The sequence below is a fragment of the Panthera pardus genome, unplaced genomic scaffold, assembly GCF_024362965.1.
Source record: "Panthera pardus isolate Hobbes unplaced genomic scaffold, ASM2436296v1 HiC_scaffold_17, whole genome shotgun sequence".
NCBI lineage: Eukaryota > Metazoa > Chordata > Mammalia > Carnivora > Felidae > Panthera > Panthera pardus.
In genome coordinates, this window is record NW_026526732.1 from 93378542 (window position 1) to 93398097 (window position 19556).

Genomic DNA, 19556 nt, shown 5'->3' on the forward strand with positions numbered 1-19556 from the left:
TTCAGTCTCTTTATCCTGGAGTACCAGCCCTCTAACGATCCTCCTCTTACCCCCTCTAAGCCTATTTCCTATTACTCCCCTTCACACAGTTTGTGCTCTTGACCAAGTGAACTTTAGACTTTTCTCTGTATACTTAGCAGACTGTTCCATTATTCCCCTTTCTCACACTCTTACCTCTTTCTCATGGTATAATAAGCTCATTATTTGCTGAATGAAATAATCAATTAATTGACTAATTTTCTCAGAGTAGAAACTCATTGAAATAAGGAACAACATCTATATCTTAGATCCTCACTGTGTCTTGAGCACAGTTGATTTGAAATATTTTTTAAATGAGTGTTTAAATCGCATCTCATTTAAGGGTTTTAAAGTCATTTATTGCATGATTTTTAACAATAATGTTCATGTTAGGTCATAGCCTTGTGTTTTTGTTTACTGATAAATTATTCATCTAGCTTACAATTTTCCCATAGGATGGGAAAGATTTTTCTTCCATGACCACCATCTTTCAGTGTATTCTGCTTCCAGGAGATTGATCTAATTAAACCAGCCTATTCAGTCACCATCCAGGTTTCAAACTGTTTCTATTGTCATGGCAGCATCTAGGCCACCTTTGTTTTTTTTTTTTTTTACTGACTACCACATTCCCTCTCTTTTACACCGTATTTCAAATTTTGTCTGTTACACAGCAATTTTTAAATTATGCATAAATGCTCTGCCCTCTACTAACCTAGTAAATTATAGATTGAAAAAAAAAAATCACTATGGATATTTGAAATCTATGCAAAAAAAGAGATATTTTTATTTCTGAGAGGTGTATGTTAAAGACTAAAAAAGATAACTTATCTCTAATTATGTGAATTCATTTTAATCAATATTAAATTATATTACAATATTAAATTAATATTATTTCAATTTGGTAATGTTGTTTTTACAGTCCCCAAAGTAATCGTTATGATAATCATAATAATGTGATTCAAATATGCAAGAATTTTTATATCATTTTAAAAGTTATGCACAATTTTAGGTTCTTCTTTGCTTATAGTCTATTCTAAAAATAAAACACACTAAATCCATGCTGGTATTAGTACTTGATGTAGTAAATATATATGAAACATGTATTCTTCATGAAACTATAGTCTAATCACAAGCAATGGCTATTTTTTTTTTTTATTTTTTTCAATGTTTTTTATTTATTTTTGGGACAGAGAGAGACAGAGCATGAACGGGGGAGGGGCAGAGAGAGAGGGAGACACAGAATCGGAAACAGGCTCCAGGCTCCGAGCCATCAGCCCAGAGCCTGACGCGGGGCTCGAACTCACGGACCGCAAGATCGTGACCTGGCTGAAGTCGGACGCTTAACCGACTGCGCCACCCAGGCGCCCCAGCTATTTTTAATGAACAGATTAAAACAGATTTAATGAACAGATTAAACAGTTATATTTGATATAACTAATACTTTGTGATTGGCAGGTCAATCGCCTTGGTTTTGCCGTATGGAAAGCATTTTTTAAATTGTAATTTAAGGTATTTCTGTGAATTACCAGTGTTATCAAAGTCATCATTTTGATAATAGGAAAGGTATACTAAAATTCACCCTTTAAGTGATAGCTACTTACTTTTCAATGATTTACGATTTGCTTCCAAAGTTTTTCTAGCAAATCACTGAGTGTTCTATACACACTTTTGAAAAACTTAGGAATTTAAGGTTCAATTTAAACAGTCATTATTGGAGTGCCTGGGTGGCTCAGTCGGTTGAGTGTCTGACTTCAGCTCAGGTCATGATCTCACGGTTCATGGCTTCAAGCCCTGCATTGGGCTCTGTGCTGACAGCTCAGAGCCTGAGCCTGATTTGGATTGTGTCTGCCTCTCTCACTCTGTCTTTCCCCTGCTCGCTTGCGCTCTCTCTCTCTCTCTCTCTCTCTGTCTCTCTCCCTCAAAAATGGATATTAAAAGAAAAAACAAACCTAAACAGTCATTATTTATAAAACATAAAGAATAATATTATACTATACATTTAGCACAAATTATCTAAACATTGTTTCTCATATTCTTGGAGATAAAATATATAACAGATAATAGAAAATATCTTTTTTTATGTCTAACTTGTGGTTTCTGTTTTGTTCTGTTTGTTTTTCTTTTGCTTTTATGTACTTGCATGCATTTGTGAATATATGTAGTTGAGAAATACTGAGAAGAAAATGTATATGTTCTATAAATTCCTTTATAGAATTTGATTCCTTTATAGCTTTTTAAAAATAAATTAAGTTTATTTATTTATTTTGAGAGAGACTGAGACAGTGTGAGAGAGGGAGGCAGAGAGAATCCCAAGCAAGGTCCGTACTGTCAACACAGAACCTGATACAGGGCTCAAATCCATTAAATCATTAGATCATGACCTTAGCCAAAACCGAGAGTCAGTTGCTCAACCGACTGAGCCACCCAGGCTCCCCAATTCCTTTATAGCTTTTGATTCCTCTGTGCTCTCAAGGAACTTGTAGTGTAGGTCTCTGAGCAGGTCTAATTGTGTGAGATGGTACTATTCTTAAGGTTTCATATAATCTACTTGATAGCAAAGATGATGACTGTAAGCTTCTATTTGTAGCAGTAGGCACATGAGATATTCTGAGAAACATTCCTACTAAAAATCAATTAAAATGTTAGACAAAATAAAAAGCATTCTTTTAAATGCATAGGTGACTTTGTACGATCATTACGAGTTCAGAAAATAAAGGAAACAGGGCCAAAAATCAGAAAGAGATTTACAAAAAATGTGTGACAAATAGTAAAACCACAGCATTTGCTGTTTTCAGATACTAAAGATAAAGGCTTTTAAGGTTAGTATGAGACACAAGGAAAAGAAAGATCTCTGTGTCTAAGCAAAATCAAGGGTTGAAACTGAATTCTTCATAAAGTTTAGACCTTTAAGACTTCAGATTCAGTGGTAAGGTGGGGGGGGGGGGGGTAAAAAAAAAAAAAAAAAAAACTACCAGCAAAGAAAGACAAGAAAACCTGCTGTTTAGCCACTCTCACTACAGGTATGTAAGTAACGCCCTCCCCAAGAATCTTCTATAGCCCTGCTGACCTCAGTTCTAATTTATACTGCAAATTTGGTTGAGGAAATTCCAAAGTAGAAATTAATATAAAACTACCTCAATTTGAAAGCCTCAGTATATTTCGAAGAAGCAAAAGCAAATCCACTTTTGCAAACTCAAATTCCATAAAATTGGGTCTCTATACATTCTCAGCAATAAATATTAATTTTAAAAAACTGCATAATAAAAAAAAGAATATCAGCTAAAACAGACTACCTCAAGCAAAATGCTGCAGGAAAAAAAAAGCAGCAGCATTACAGCCCCAAGGATTTTGGATATTAGATTCATTAAATACAGAAATAAAATTACCCTATTTAAAATGCTGAAGAAAATACAAGAGGGAATTAAATTAAGAGGTACAAACTTCCAGTTACAAAATAAATAAGTCACAGGGGTGAAACACACACAATAGAGAATATAGTCAATAATATTGTAATAACTTTGTATGGTGACAGATGGTAACTACACTTATTGTGGTGAGCATTGTGTAATGTACAGAATTGTCAAATCACTATGTTGTGCACCTGAAACTAATATAATACTATATATGCTTCAATAATAAAAATTTGGAAAAAAAGAGAGAATTAACTATAATGTAAACCTTCAGTAATAAAAAAAATAAGGGAATTTAAAAATAAGCAAGGTAACAAGAGACTATCACAAAATTCCAAACAATGAAATGAAATATGTAATCACTAGCAATGAAATAGATGAATGGAATAGCATATTAGATATAGCTGAGAAAAGAATTAAGTGCGAGAAGTTAGATCTGAATATTTTAACACAGAGAGACAATGCAAAAATGCAAGAGAAGTTAGAAAATATGATGACTAGAAAGAGAAGGTGTAGCATAACTAAACATCAACAATGGAATCCAATCGAGAGAAATAATGACCTTGAAAACTGCAGAGAGAAACTGTATGTCAGTTTACAAATATTTGCACAGCTAAACTTTGGTAATATGGTCCAAACAAATATATCTTCAAGGAAAAAAAAAAACAAAAACAAAAAAACTGAGAGGGTTTACCAGCAAGAAATACACACAAAAGTAACTTGAAAAGGAAGTACTTCCAGAATAAGGAAAATTATTCCAGAATTAGGAAATTAAAAGGCACAGGCGCCTGGGTGGCTTAATCGGTTAAATTTCCGACTTTGACTCTGGTCACGATCTCAGGGTTAGTGAATTTGAGCCCCACTTCAGGCTCTGTGCTGACAGCACATAGCCTGGAGCCTGCTTCCAATTCTGTGTCTCCCTCTTTCTCTGCCCCTTTCCAACTCGTGTGTGCACGCACGCTCTCTCTCCCTCTCTTTCTCTCTCACAAATATAAATTTTAAAAAAGGAAATTAAAATGAAGAAATATTCTATATAAACCAATAATTTGAATATATTACTTGGGTTGAAACAAAACAATACATAAAAAGATACAAATTCTTTCAAATTCTCTACGATTTTTTTCAGTGAGTCAAATTGATCCTCAGCTTTCTTTGTGGTTACAGGTTATTTCTCAGCCACCTGTTGTTTTCCTCTGGACAGAGATATTCTATATGCTCTACATGAAGGAACACACAAGAATTTTGTGGCAGGCCCCTCAATTTTTATGGGAATATATTCCCCCATCCTTAAGCACTCATATAACCTACCAAAGCATCCAGATACTTTCTATTTTCTGGGTACTATCCACCCGTGTTATCAGCAGTAGCATCAACATAGTAAATCATTGAATAGATAAAGTATTTTATGGGAAAGTAAAACAAAAAACCTCCTCATAGATTAAATTGTGATACAGTGTTGGAGAATAGTTGTAAGACTGTGGAGGTATGATGTTATCTTTGCCAGGTAAAAGCAAACTATTACTAGATTTCTCTGCTTGTTAGAATAGAGATAGAGGCTTTGCTGAGATGATGCTTATATGCCAAGTGCCAGAAAATTGTGTTTATTTGGTCTACTAAAGTGATCACATCTGAAATGTCAGGCAACATTGTAATCCTGCTTAATTAAGCATGTATATTGTCATTGTCAAAGACTCATCCTCAGAGACCTTCTGTACTAGGCAGTCTGAAGGCAAAAATATTATGGGCATGAGATATAAATCACCATGTCTGGAGCATCTGGGTGGCTCAGTTGGTTAAGTGTCTGACTCTTGGTTTCAGCTTAGGTCATGGTCTCACGGTTTCATGAGTTTGAACCCAGCATCAGGCTCCATGCCAACCGTGCAGAGCCTGCTTGGGATTTTCTGTTTCCCTCTCCCTCTGCCCCTCCTCCACTTGAGCTGTCTCTGTCTCTCTCAAAATAAATAAATAAACTTTAAAAATAAAATAAATCACTGTACCTACCTAAACTTTTAAGTCTTACTGAAGACATTGAACTCAATGATAATTTTAGTGAGTGCTGCTTTTGTACAGCAAGAAGGATAGAAGCCAAATTAGAAAGGACTAAGGCAGTGGAAATATCATTATAGCCTTATAAGTGTTATTTCACTAATTTTATCTGTTCTAATTCCCATGATTACTGGTGACTTTAACATTATAATTCTTCCAAAAATATATAAATAATAACATAACACCATTTACCGATCACTACCCAGTGTACGAAGCAAATCATTACCAATACATTTTAAGCCTCTTTGTAACCCAGTTTACCATTTCAGGAATAAACACTGTAGTGAATTTGTCTTTATCATCCTTATAGTATTGTTTTATTTATTTTAAATGCTTTATATAAATAATATCAACTATATGTATTCTTTTGCAAGTTCACCCATGTTGGTAGTTTTTTTTTTTATTTTTGTTTTTGTTTTTTTTTAGTGTGCTGATTTTGAAAGACAGGGAGAGGGAGAGAGGTGATGGGAAGGCACAGAGAGAGGGAGAGAGAGAGAATCCCAAGCAGGCTCTGCATTGTCAGCATGGAGCCTGAAGCAGGGCTTGAACTCAGGAACTGTGAGATCATGACTTGAGCCGAAACCAAGAATTGGACATTTAAATGACTGAGTCACCCAAGTACCCCCAGCCATGTTGGTATTGTAGGAGTAACACATTTCACTGTTGTATAGTATTCATTTATATGCCCCTGTCACAATTTATACTCTCAACATTCTATTGATGAAAATTTGGACTTTCTTTGTGTTCATTTATTTTATAAGTTATACCCTTCCAAATATTCTCATGTATGCCTCCTTCAGTAAATATACAAGAGATTCTTAAAATCTTGAAGAGCAATTGACTGCCGATTTATGCACTTCCTAATTAGTAGCAGACATTGCCAAATAGTTTTCCGATATGTTTGCGCCAAATTTTACTTGCCCCAGTAATATGTAACAGTTCCAGTGACTCTAACACATCTTCCCCAACACTTGAAATTATGATACTTTTTAATTTTTGCTATCTGAAGACTGTAAAAATATGTTTCCAATAGTAATTGAAATTTGTATTTTCCTGAGTAATGAAGTGGATCATTTTTAAATGTGTTTGGTTTTTATATCATTTGCCAAAATTTCTATTTTTTGTAATTTCTCTAATGCTCTGGATTCTCAGTTCCCATGATCATCAATGACTTACTGATTATGATTTTTCTTCCAATGTATCATGGCTGTGGGAACAAATATGGTAATCATAAAAATGTCAGTATTCTAATCCGTATTACAGTTATGTTTTTGAATTAATAAATTAGCATCCTGATGTCTGTCATATGGTCATATTTAAATAGCATTAATTGTATTCTCGGGCCTGATTGCCCCATCCCTGATAAGAGCAAGTAGAGGGGTGGGTCATGGGAACTGGCAGCTTAATTGTAGCTTTACCTGTGAAGTCCTGAGTATCTTGCCTTAGGTTAATGATTTTCAAACATATTTAACAAACTATTACTCATAATCTTCTATAGAACAGTAAAACCACTCTAATTGAAGCACCACAGGAGCCCAGACTCTGGCTCACTTGCTCTGCCATCAGAAACTGGGCAAGGTTAATCTGGGGGTGGAGGGAGAAAAAATACACATTAGAGATTTAAAAAAAAAAAAAAAGGACATAACCACAAAGTATACATTAAATTTTTTATCATAGTGTTTATATAAATCAATGGCAATGTGTTGAGTAGGTCTGTGAAAGATATGATTTTTTTGAAAAAAAAATCACTAAAATGATTCAAGAAGAGGCAAAGACCAATAAGCAAAGAAGGCAGTGAAACTGAACAATGAATGTTCAAAATTCAGAGTAGGATAGTGTGGATAGTAACATTTGGGTATTTTGAGAATTATGTAGTCTTGGAAGGTAAGTGAAAAATGATCTTGTGTGTCAAACAAAAATGTTGCTTATGGTTCTAGCAATGGGAAACTATATCAGTCTTTTTAAACAGGAAAATAATACAGTTGGCCCTTAAGCGACACAGACTTGAACTGCATGGGTCCACTCATATGTAGATTTTTTACAGTATAGTTCTGTACATGTATTTTCTCTTCCTTATGATTTTCTTAATAACATCTTTCTTTCTGTAGCTTACTTCATTGTAAGAATTTAGAATATAGTACATATAACATACAAATTATGTGTTAATCAACTATTAATGCTATCCGTAAGGCTTCCAACCAACAGTATGGTATTAGTTAAGGTTGGGGGGAGTCAGAAGTTATACTCAGATTTTTTACTGTGCAGGGCAGGCAGGGGGGTGGTGGCCACCCCTAATACCCGAGTTGTTCAATGGTCAAGTGTATATAAATCTTTAAGACATTGGAGTTTCTCACAAATCATGTGTATAGTATGTAAGTCTATTTCATGGGTCTTGGAACTTAATTTTATAACTTTGGAATAATGTACATGATTATACCTTTTGTATTTTTGAATATTATTTGCTGGGTTTATTATATTTTAGTGATGAATACTTTAGGAAGACAGATCTATGGACTAACTAGTGATATTCCTTTTAATCACAGAATTTAACAAAGTTAGAATTATAAAAGAAGCAATTATTATTTTTAAGTAAAAACAAAATATTTATTAATAATTGCATTGCATTAGTCTCATCTTCATTTCATAAACTTAGCCATAGGATTTATATGATGTTCTTTCTGGGAAACATAGTAAAAGATTCAACAAAAGCATTAAAATAGTATTTTTTAATTTCTACTGAGTAAACCAAGTCTATTTCTCTTACAAAGAAAGAATAACAGACAATGTTATGTTTCTTTTAGTACCAGGAATTATAATAAAGTTGTATATGGATAATTTGTGACTTATTGCACTTGTAGCTTTCTTTACATGTTAATATGTCAGTGTCTGGGGTTCCATCCTAGAAGACTTTGATACAAGGCTAAGGGGATTATAACTTATACTATGGACAAAGATGTTCCATTTCTATTTAGAATGAATAACATTGTACTTCTCAGTTGCATTGTGCTCAGGGTAAAGATTTCAATCTCTTCTGTGTTTTCTTTATCATAAAGAATTCCATGGTGCTCTCATGAATAACATTTCAGTGTATTGTTGCTACTAATTGACTGTGGTCCTGAATCATACTATAGAAATATATTTGGTAAAAACTATTAAATTCATCACATTTTTAACATAAGGCCCTTCAAACTCGGTACTCTGGTTTCTCTCCTTTGACAATTTGAATTTTATTTTTTTAAATATTATATAATTTAGGGATTTAAAAGATCCTCCTTCTTGGTTAATTTATTGGTTTTTCCCATGAGTCAGAACTGATTTTAAATTTTGTTAACCATATAAAAGTTAATATAATTAGATAGATCAGCCCATATGATCTTTTAAGACATTTAAACATAACAGATGTCTGTGTTGTGATGAGAAGTCACCAATTAACTACTGTGTGGCATATTTTGTAAGATGTTTAATACATATTTCTGTATAAAGACGCTGTGTGTTTTTTTCATTTATAATTGGAAGAAAAATAAATTTGGAGTATGTTCAAATAGCATTGCCTGAAGAGGCTTTTGGAAGCAGCAGGAAAACACTCTACCTAACCCCAATTAGTCTTGTTTTCCACATTCAGGGCAGTTCTGTTTTCAAACATAGCCACTAAACATGATGATAATGGAAATTAATATGGTTAGAAAGCAATTCAATAGCAAATGTTTATTGTTCATAATTGTTGTTTCCTGTCGTAAGTTTCGTAAAATCTGTCAGCTCTAAAAAACAAACAAACAAAAAACAAAAAAAAACATTCAAGGAGTGTGTGAGCTGGGGGAAAAAGCAGGTGTGCCTGAATTATACAATAGATGTGCTCTTGCAAAATAATATGGAAGTCATTTTTTTTTTAACAAATTGAATTTTTTTCTTCTGTTGATGAGTTCACTATTTCTCAGAATAAGGAAACCTGATTATGGATCCAAATAATTTAATTCATATATGAACCCATATATAAAAGACTTTTTCTTACAGAAATTATTTTGTGGATTTATCAATAACGTGAAAAGGTTAACCACAAAATAAATGTTAAAGCCCCATCTCTATAGTCTTTCCTTATCCCATTTTGATTATAATTTTTTTCTGTTTCTTTTTTTTCTAAACTACCACAAATGATCATTTTCACTATATTTGTATTTGTCTAATGTCTGTATTTGTCTAAGAATTTGCCTATACTGTGCAAAACTGGTAATGCCATAGGGTGATGCAAAGATGAATCAAACACAGATCTTTCAGATCTGACAATGAATCGTATGGAAGGGTTGATGGGGCAGGTTTTGTTAGAATTTCCCTTTTATGTAATTTTAACATTTCAAATTAGGCTCAGTGCTTCTTAGTGGCAGCAAATGTCAGGAAAAATGGTCAAGGGACCCAAGAAAAAATTTACCACATCAGAAGAATAAATTCTACCAACATCTAGCTTGGGATTGTCTTCCATGAAGCTAGAATCTAAGCTTCATGAGGATGAAGTTTTTATCTGTTTTTCTCACTACTATATTCGTTGACTGGTACCTGCCATGTAGTAGCCAGTCAATAAATATTTGTTGAATTAATGAACACATCAGTGACTCCAAGTAGGACAGATAAAAGTAATATAAAGAAATAGTGTCTAAAACCATATCATGGTATAACTAACAGACATGCAACATCTAAATAGTTGCCAAATTATATGCTAAATATTTTATTAATTTAAAACCCAAGTACATTTCTTTGTAATCTTAACCATTTTTTCTGCCCTGGCTGCATCCAAATTTCTCATTTATACTTCTTCCAGTATAGAGCTAGCTACATTGTAGTTTAACTTGATTAGCATCTATTTTTCTCCTTGTAACATATATATATATATATATATATATATATATATATATATATATATTAAAAAGTGATGCGTGTGCAGTTCAGTATCTGACAAACATTGTGTTCCATCTGGTGAAACTCATACTGTGTTTTCTAATCACAAGCAAATTCCTCTCTTAATTCATCTATCCCCCAATGTCTTCTTAGAATTCATTTATTTAGACTATTCTGTTTCTGCTAATTAAAGTTAATTTACCTCCCTCATCCAAAGTAACAGATTTGCTATTTTAACAATTGTACCCAACATTTATGACAACTGTAACTGGAAGTAAAAAAACAAAGCATGTACCAAAACATTTGTAGATACAATATGAATGGAGTTCAAATTTGGGGGAGTATTCAAGGTGAGCCTTGATAGAAAGGAAGCTTTATATAGCTAGGATTTGGGGGAAGGGAATTCCAGACAGAACAGTGTGAACACAAGCAGAACCACAGAAGAAAGTGTAATTCAAGCTTACCAGTAGATCTGTGTGTGTGGAAGCACTGAAAAATAAGACCATGGAAGGCTTGGTGTACTCCATAAGCAGATTAATTATTCTGTAGTTAGGGAAGGATTTTCACCAAATCTCTGAGGTGATTACCCCTCAGTAAAGTTGACGTGATAGCAATGACAGCTAATAGAAACTATAGGCAGGGAGGCCAGTTAGAAAGAAGCTATTGCCAACAGTTAAGTTGAAGCGTAATGAGAATTAAATAAGGGCAGTGGTAGCAGAAGGAAAGTTGCTAGATTTGATCTAAGAAAGAGGTGACAGGAGCCACCAATGGTTTGAGAAGAGATAGGTGGATAATGATGCTGAATTTCTAAGCCTGGGAGTGTAAGTGCTGGGAATAAGAAAATGGAGGAGGATCAGGTTTAGATAAAGCACAGACAAACTAGTTGACCCAGGACAGAGCCTTGGAAACTATGTGCATTGTGGAATAGTTTGAAAGAACAGTCTGCAAAGAAGCTGTTGTTCAGGTGAGGAGATGGTCAAAGTGCAGTATAGTGTCATGAGCAACAAGGAGAATGTTTTAATACAAATGAGTGTTAAGTATTACAGAGTTTTCTAGGCATCTGAGAACTAATGCAGGATTTGCTAAGTAGGCCTAAAAACAGATCCGTTTGAAAAAAGATCTAGTAAAATCTAGAGCCAAGGAAATTAATTTTGAGAAATTAAAGATTGTGTGCAAAAAGCCAAGAAATGCTAAAAAATATGTGATATTAAATATGTAAGTTACCATATATCTTAAATCAAGTAGTTGCTAATACATACATTATATTTATATCTGACAAAACAAAGTTATGAGCATAACAGGACATTAAAAATAAACTCTTTCACATGCACCAAGATATAGTGCTGTAAACAAAATGAGATTCCATATCTAAAAACAAGATCTAACTGGGAAGAGTTCTTGATATAACAAGCATTTGAAGAAAAAAAGAGGATTTTAGAGACACGACTTTGAGGAAATGTTTTTGTAGAAAGCTATCTTGTCCTCACCTCACATTCTCCCACCCATCACATCTGACAGTGTTTGGGGGGAGCTAAAACCAAATCACTTGGAAAGGAAGACCATGGACCAACAGAGTCATATGTTTATACCTGAGAAAGAAAGCCAAAGCAGCCGTCGGGAGTATGTGTGCGTGCGTGCGTACATGGGAGCGCGTGAAGACTGAAAACTAACAATACCCTCACAGACAGTAGAGCAGGGAATGTAGAAGTATTTTCCAGGGACTAGATACAGACCCCTCAGGAAAGAAATTTGGTCTAGGGTCATTTTTAGGTTCTACCCAAGTAGTAGTTTTTTCTAGTCAAGTGACCTAGACAGCCTTAACATTCCCCTCAGTTTGACTAAACTTTAGACAGTCTTCTTCCTGACTCTAGGCCTGTTCTGTGATGAAGATAGGAAGAAGCTTATATTTTTTAGGGGGCTAAGGCCAATTAGCAAACAGTAGTTTGTGATTCCCCCACCTCAGCTCTCAAAAGCTCTACCACTCTTTGTTTCAGAGGAATTAAGGAAAGACTGAATTCTGACCCCTCTCCTTTATTGCAGTAGTCTTGAATAAAGTCTTTGCCTGATTAACTTTATCTAGTACAACTTTTACTTTGACACAGGTAAGTGGCTGTCTACCGAGGAGTCTGTGCTAAAGTGAAAAATCAATATGGGACCAAGTTAGAAGTGACAAGCCAAAGGCAGGTCATGGCACGAGTCCTAGGAATCGTAGTTGGCAAAGGATTTCTAAAGAATTCACACATGCTCATGAGTCTTAGGGTTCCCAGATTTAAGAACTAAAAATGTGACACATGGAGTTAAATTTGAATTTCAAATACAAATAATTCTTCTAGTATATTTTGTGAAATCTTTCATACATACTTATACTAAAACATTATTTGTTGTTTATCTGAAAATGAAACTGGACTGAGCATGTTGTATTTTATGACATTTCTACCGCAAGAGAAACCGTCAGTTTTAAACATCTGCTGTTCCTAGAGAGCGAGAGCTTGCTTATAACAGCATCAATCACCAGCTCTTACAGCTCTCTTTTACTGTGTACTTCTCTCTCCTTTCCACTCCACCTACCCTCCTCCACATTCAAAGCCGAAAGGGTCAGAAACAGCAGCTAGCATGAACAGGAGGTGGTAAGACAATAAAAAGAACAGAAATCAGCTTCCTTCTGCCCCTCAAAGCGGATAGCAGTGTCAGGTCCCTCCAGGTCTTGGCTGGTGGAAGAGGGTAGGGGATATCCTATCTCTGAAGGAAGATTTGAGTGTTGATAACAAAGTTGCATTTCCACATTCTGTGTATTAACACCTGTTCAAAGTACCAAGTCTATAGATCTACGTTGCTAGTCTATAGGTACATGACAATAAAATAAGTACTTTTCAAATTTTATGTGCTTCAATATTTTGAGATTAATCATTTAAAAGATTAATAACTTGGGGCATCTGACTCAGTTGGTTAAGCAGCCAACTCTTGATTTCTGCTCAGATCATGATCTCACAATTCATGAGTTTGAGCCCCCTGTCGGGCTCTGCACTGACAGTGCAGAACCTGCTTGGGATTCTCTATCACCCTCTCCCTCTGCCCCTCCCCCACTTGCACTCTCTCTTTCTCTCCTAAAATAAGTAAAATAAACTTATTTTTTTTAAATAAAAGAGTAATAATTCTAAAAGGATAACTCTAAAAAATTAACTTTGCATATTGTAGTAATACCACTTATAAAATATCTAAGTATTATTGGAAAGCACTAAATATTAATGAATATTAATAAAACTTTTCTGTGTGATAATTTATTTTCTTTTTAAATCTATATTTTTTATCAATCTCTACACCAAACATGAGGCTCAAACTCACAACCCCAAGATAAAGAGTCATATGCTCTTCTAGCTGAGCCAGGCAGGCACCCACCCCACTATATAGTTTGATAGAGAGATTTTCTATCTTTATATAGAAATGCATCTATAGATTTTCTAATCTTTTGTGTCACAGATTTTTTTCAGTACTTTCCTATTGAGGTGTAATTACACCAAATAAAGTTCATTGATTTAAGTATATAATGTGATTTATAGACATTCATATCAGAATATTTTAAGAATCTAATGAATACTATTATTTCACATGTGCAAAAACACAGATTTTGTTTCGTACAATTTCAGGGTGTTTATTTACCTTTAAAGCCCATCCATCAATGACAAAATTTTTGCTCTAGGTCTTTTCCTCTGGACTGGTGGTTGATTATTTGAGACAATGACTTCACAAATCTATTATACTTATGTATCAGAATTTTGAGTCTAATGTTTGTAAATATAAACTTTATCTTTTTATATGAATGCTAACTATAAATGCTATGTTCTTATCTACAGGATTAGCAGAATGTACTATGACCTTTTTTTTTTCTTTCAGGTGCAGGTTTACTTTTTCCATCTTTCAGTGGGAATTCCTATCTAGAATTACCTTTTTTTATAACCCTGGATGAGTTCACATGTGTTCCAGGGAAAGAACATAACAGAACTGTTACCATCTACTTGACTATAAAAACAAACACTTTGAATGGAACTATTCTCTACAGTGAGTATTAAATGTTTGACTTCCTATATGTCAGTTTTCTTTCTCAAATGTTAACCTATTGAAGCAATGAATTATTCATTTAAATATTGTAGGAAAACTTTTCTAGCTTAGTGCATGAAGCATTACCAAAAGAAAATCTTAGTTCTTTCTAGTTTTCTTAAGAAGTTTCTTTAATTTATGAGTTTTTCAATGGAACATGACTTACAAACAGGCTCTGAACCAGCAAGGAAGAATATAGCAAGCATATGAATTTGATGGCATATGGCTATAGCAGTAAAACATAAATGCTTCAAATGTTTCAGAGCATATTTTTATAATATAAATCACTAAATATGAATTGAATTCAATACTTAGTAATTTGTAAAATGGCATTCCAAAGCTGAGGTTCATTCGATAATTGGGAAAATTTCCTATCACACTTTTAGCGTTATCTTAGCTGGTTAGAAAAATAGTATAGTATTAACAGTATTTATTTAAGGAAATGCATCTATATCAAGGTTTCCCTAATTACACAATGTGCTCACAGGGATTTCTATAACCAGAATTTACAGATTTCTTTCTTCTATGGCTGAACATCACTAAAGTATATTCCGTGCAGTATTCCAAATGTGATAATGTTTTTTTTTCTTTTTTTCTTTTGAAATGAATATACAATAGTTTTAACAATTCCCTCTATTGGAGGTATAATGTCTTCAGTGCTTAGATAGATTATCCATTCTAGGGAAAGTCATTATTTCTAAAAATATTTTCTACTCTACTTTGAAATATTTTGCAAACTTGAGTCATCATTTTGTACTTTCCAAAAAGATTAAACCTTTTTATTAATGGCTATGAGTAAAATGCTTAAAAGAAGTATTTATTGGAAAACGGGGTGAAATTAGAAGTTTTGAATATTAAAACGGAAAACTTGGGGCACCTGGGTAGCTCAGTTGGTTGAGTGTTCAACTCTTCATTTTGGCTCAGGTCATGATCCCAGGGTCATGAGATCAAGCCCTTGTATCAGGCTCCATGCTGGGCATGGAACATGCTTGAGATTCTCTCTCTCCCTCCTGCTGCCCATATCTCCTGCTTTCATCATATATATAATATATCCATCTATATATATATTAAATTATTATATATTAAAAATTATATACATTAAAAATAAATTTAAAAAAAATTTTAATGTTTATTTATTTTTGAGAGAGAGAGAGAGAAACAGAGCCTGAGTTGGGGAGGGGCAGAGAGAGGGGGAGACACAGAATCCCAAGCAGACTCCAGACTTCGAGCTATCAATGCAGAGCCCAACACAGGGCTCGAACTCATTAACTGTGGGACCATGACCTGAGCTGAAGTCGGGCAACCAACCAACTGAGCCACCCAGGCGCACCTACACTAAAAACAAATTTTAAACTGAAAACTTGTTATATTTTAGAAAGAAACTAATGTCAGAACTAGACAAACATTATTTATTTCCCAGGAGTGTAAGAACCCATGTTAAAATCATGGCTTTAGAATGAATTATTTATAAATCTGATTTATTTTGAGAGAGAGAGAGAAGAAAAAAAAGGAAAAGGAAAATTTGTTTTATGTATAAAACCTAAGTTGTGGTAGACAACCATGAAATTTGGAGGTAATAGTATATTGCAGGGGAAAGGAAACAAAACAAAACACAGAACAAAAGACACAAACATAACAATTTAAAGACACAAAGCAAAGTGATTTTCTGGCTTTGCAATTTTTTTTAAGTTATATAGAGTAAGACGGTGTTTTCTTGTAGAGAGTGTGTCTTTACCAACTAAAAACAGCTCATTGCCAAAGAAGCAACCAGCCCCTGGGAAGTCTCCTCTGGGCTCATGCTCCTGGCTCATATCTATGCTTGTACTCAATGTGCTCTTTTTAAAAGCCATAAAAATACATGCCAAGCATATATACACCCTGTCCAAGTTGGTACTTTAATTTAAACCAATAAACTGAAGCGGATGTTAGTGCCATAAGATTATTCTTGCCTTTTATATCCAGTGACCTCCAAAAAAAAAAAAAAAAAAATCAAACTAGAAATTATTAAAAAAAAAAACAAAACACCATACCTTTGTAATGATTATCAATTTCTGTCTTTGTCTTACATAATTGTTGTCCCAGAACTGGATACATCAAAGCTATTTACTCAAGGGAGTTTCATAGCCTGTGAATGGAGAAAATATTTTTGTCTAGAAAGCATTCTTTTGTTCATCTGTAGAGTGGTAATTTAATCCTACACTGTTGGGAATACCTCAGCAGAATGTTTCATGGGATTTTTGCTTTCAGCCCTCTTCGAATTTATCAACCTCATAAAAGCCTCACAACAGATGAACATGAAGATTTTTGTGATTCAGTTAAACATCCGTAGTTTAAAAGGTGTCCCTTAACTTGACTTAAGGGCTAATTTTCTTTCCTTTGAAGTCAGTATATTACATGTAGGAGCAATTAAGAATAGTGAGGAAATTAGAACAGATGTTTCACTTTAGAGACTAGGAGTTGATTTTTGTCTGTTTTTTGTTTTGTTTTGTTTGTTTTTTAGTTTTGTCATTTTCATTCCTGGACATTTCAGTAAAAACTCAAATCATTCTACAAACATTTATTGAATACTTGTGTTTTATATCACCCAATTTTAAAGGGAGAAGGATAGAGAAATATCAGGTTGATAAGCCAGTGTCGCCTTTGAATTATATTCCTAGTTCAAAAGTGTAGATTTATCTTTTCTCAGTTTGCCTCACCAACTAATTGATGTTGAAAAGGAACAAAAGGAAGATAAAACTGGAATCCTTATGGGGTTACAGTAAAAATCCTTAGAAAGGATAGTTTAAAAAAGAACTCTCTGTGGGAGAGAGACAGCTCTGAGAACAGCAGTCAAGATGAAAAGAAAGCTTTTTGAATCTGCCACTGAACCAATTCAGAATTCTGGAACCCCGTCAAAGGAGCTACTAATAGGTCACAGGAGAAGGGATGAGACCACACAAAACTCTTTAGGTGCACTTTCAGAAAATGAGCTCTATTTGGCCAGCGGTATCAATCAGGAGGTTTCGTCATGAGATGTATTACTATGCAGTTGAATCCCATTCTGTGCTACTTCTTTGAAAAGAAATAAGCATGCCCTTTGGAAGTATGTGATCTTTGAGAAGTAGGAGCAGACATCTGACCAAGTTGCAGGAGGCAAATTACATGAGCAACTCCAGTGAGAGAACAAGATTCAGAAGCAATCTTTGTATTACTTAATATTTGTATTTGAGAAAGAAAGTATAAGAAGGGCTAGTCTTAGGTATTTATTCCAGGTAGAAATTGACAGAACAAGTAGGATCATTGGATCCTCCTTTTTCGTGCATTTGGGGAGGGCTAGAAGAAGAGATTTCTGAGATTGCTGAGGAAAACACATGAAATCTAAAGTATCATAACATCTGCTTTTCTCTATAAAATGATTCCCAGTAGGATACACAATATCTTCATTAGATACTTATTACGCCAAGGCCAGTGAAATCCCACAGTAGTTCCTGACAGCATTTTAAAAATATCTCCTTTTCTTAGAGAAAAAAGTGTGCTCAGTTTTAATCAATTTTACAATGTGCACTGTAAAATTCTTTGAATATCTTTGTCCCTCCTTGATAGCTCCCAGTGGAGCTTGCTCCAGAAGGCTAGGAGAGGGAGTGGAGTGGAAAGCATGGTTGGATGAATTCATACATTGCCATTTATAAGATACACAAAGATTGCTTTTCATCTTATTTTTTTATGACAGGAAAGTCAAATTCAACAAATTTTAACTGAGTGCCAAGAAAGCACATCACACTCTTCTAGGCACTGTGACCTGTACAAAGAGAGATAAGAAATAACCTGTACCCTTTTCTCACCGTTTAGCTGACTGAGATAGGACTTAATTATAATAGGAGTAGAAATTAAGAACAAGGGCTGAGTAAAGAGATTCCTTACACTAGGAATCTGTGTTTATGTCTCTTCACCTAAATAGGGAACACTTAGTAATCTGGAATTATGTTTTACATCTCTCTTCCACCCACCTCCTCAGTACTTCACCAGTGCCTTGTGTAGAGTAAGGTTTTTAAGAATTGTTCATAAAGTTCTGTTGATGAGTTACTCAACTGTGATTGTTGTGATGAAAAATGACTAGGTATTGAAACTATACTTTAAGAAACCATTCTGTTAGTAAGCAAGTTAAAAAAATGGTGCAGATTTCAAGGGTTTACTCAAAATTTAGCTTAAATCAAAGAGAATTTTATCCTGGGTCTATTTAACGACCAGGAGCATAACAGGGGTTAGCAGTTTTTTTCTGTAATGGCCAAAGAGTAAATATTTTATGGGCAACACACTCTGTGTTACAACAGTTCAACTCTGCCAGTGTAGCGTGAAAGCAGCCATAGACAGTATGGGACTGTGAATGAATACAGCTGTGTTGCAAAAAATCTTTTACTTGCAGAACCGAACAGTGGAAGAATTTGATCTGTGGGCTATAGTTTGCCAACCCTTGACCGAGAATGATGTGATTTGTTAGACGTCTCTTGAAAGAGAACATTGTGTTAAGAAAAATTAAACTCTATTTCTGTGATTGAAATTTATGAAGACATAAATCAGTGAGAGATACACAGTGTTTCTATGTAATTATATGTAATTATATCAAGAAATGGACCAGTGAGGAACAAACTTGCTTCTAACAGACAGAGGTAGGGGCAAAAACAAACAAATGAGCCCATTCAAGGATTGGAATTGGTGCCATGCCCACCTCAAGAACAGTAAAATCCAGTGATTAAGAAAATTACTATGGAGCTAGACTATCTGGCTCTGCCCTCTGGGCAAATTACTTAACATCTCTGTGCCTCAGTATCTGTAAAATGGAATCGCATTATTTGTAATAATACCAAAGATATGAAAATTTCGTTGTAAGGATGGGGAGAGTTAACACATTTAATATGCTTAAAATTGTGTTTGGTGTATGGCAACATGAAGTCAATGCTAAATATCTTCTTCAGCTAATGTTCTAATCCTTCCTCTCTCATAACTTGCCTGGTAAGGAGTCTTGGGAATTAGATGCCCAGGATGCTATATTCTTATCTAATAGGTGTCCTTAACATTACATCCATGTGATAGACATACCACCCTGGGAAAGAATATTTAGAC

The 19556-nt window shown here is 34.4% G+C and overlaps 1 protein-coding gene across 1 annotated transcript in view; it reads left to right on the forward strand.

Moving 5' to 3' along the window:
- LOC109248190 (protein eyes shut homolog) overlaps positions 1-19556 on the forward strand; it is a 784935-nt gene that overhangs the window by 463037 nt on the left and 302342 nt on the right. The window contains exon 10 of the mRNA XM_053905310.1: positions 14253-14417. Coding sequence (XP_053761285.1) covers positions 14253-14417 — 165 coding nt within the window. The remainder of the gene's footprint in view (positions 1-14252; positions 14418-19556) is intronic.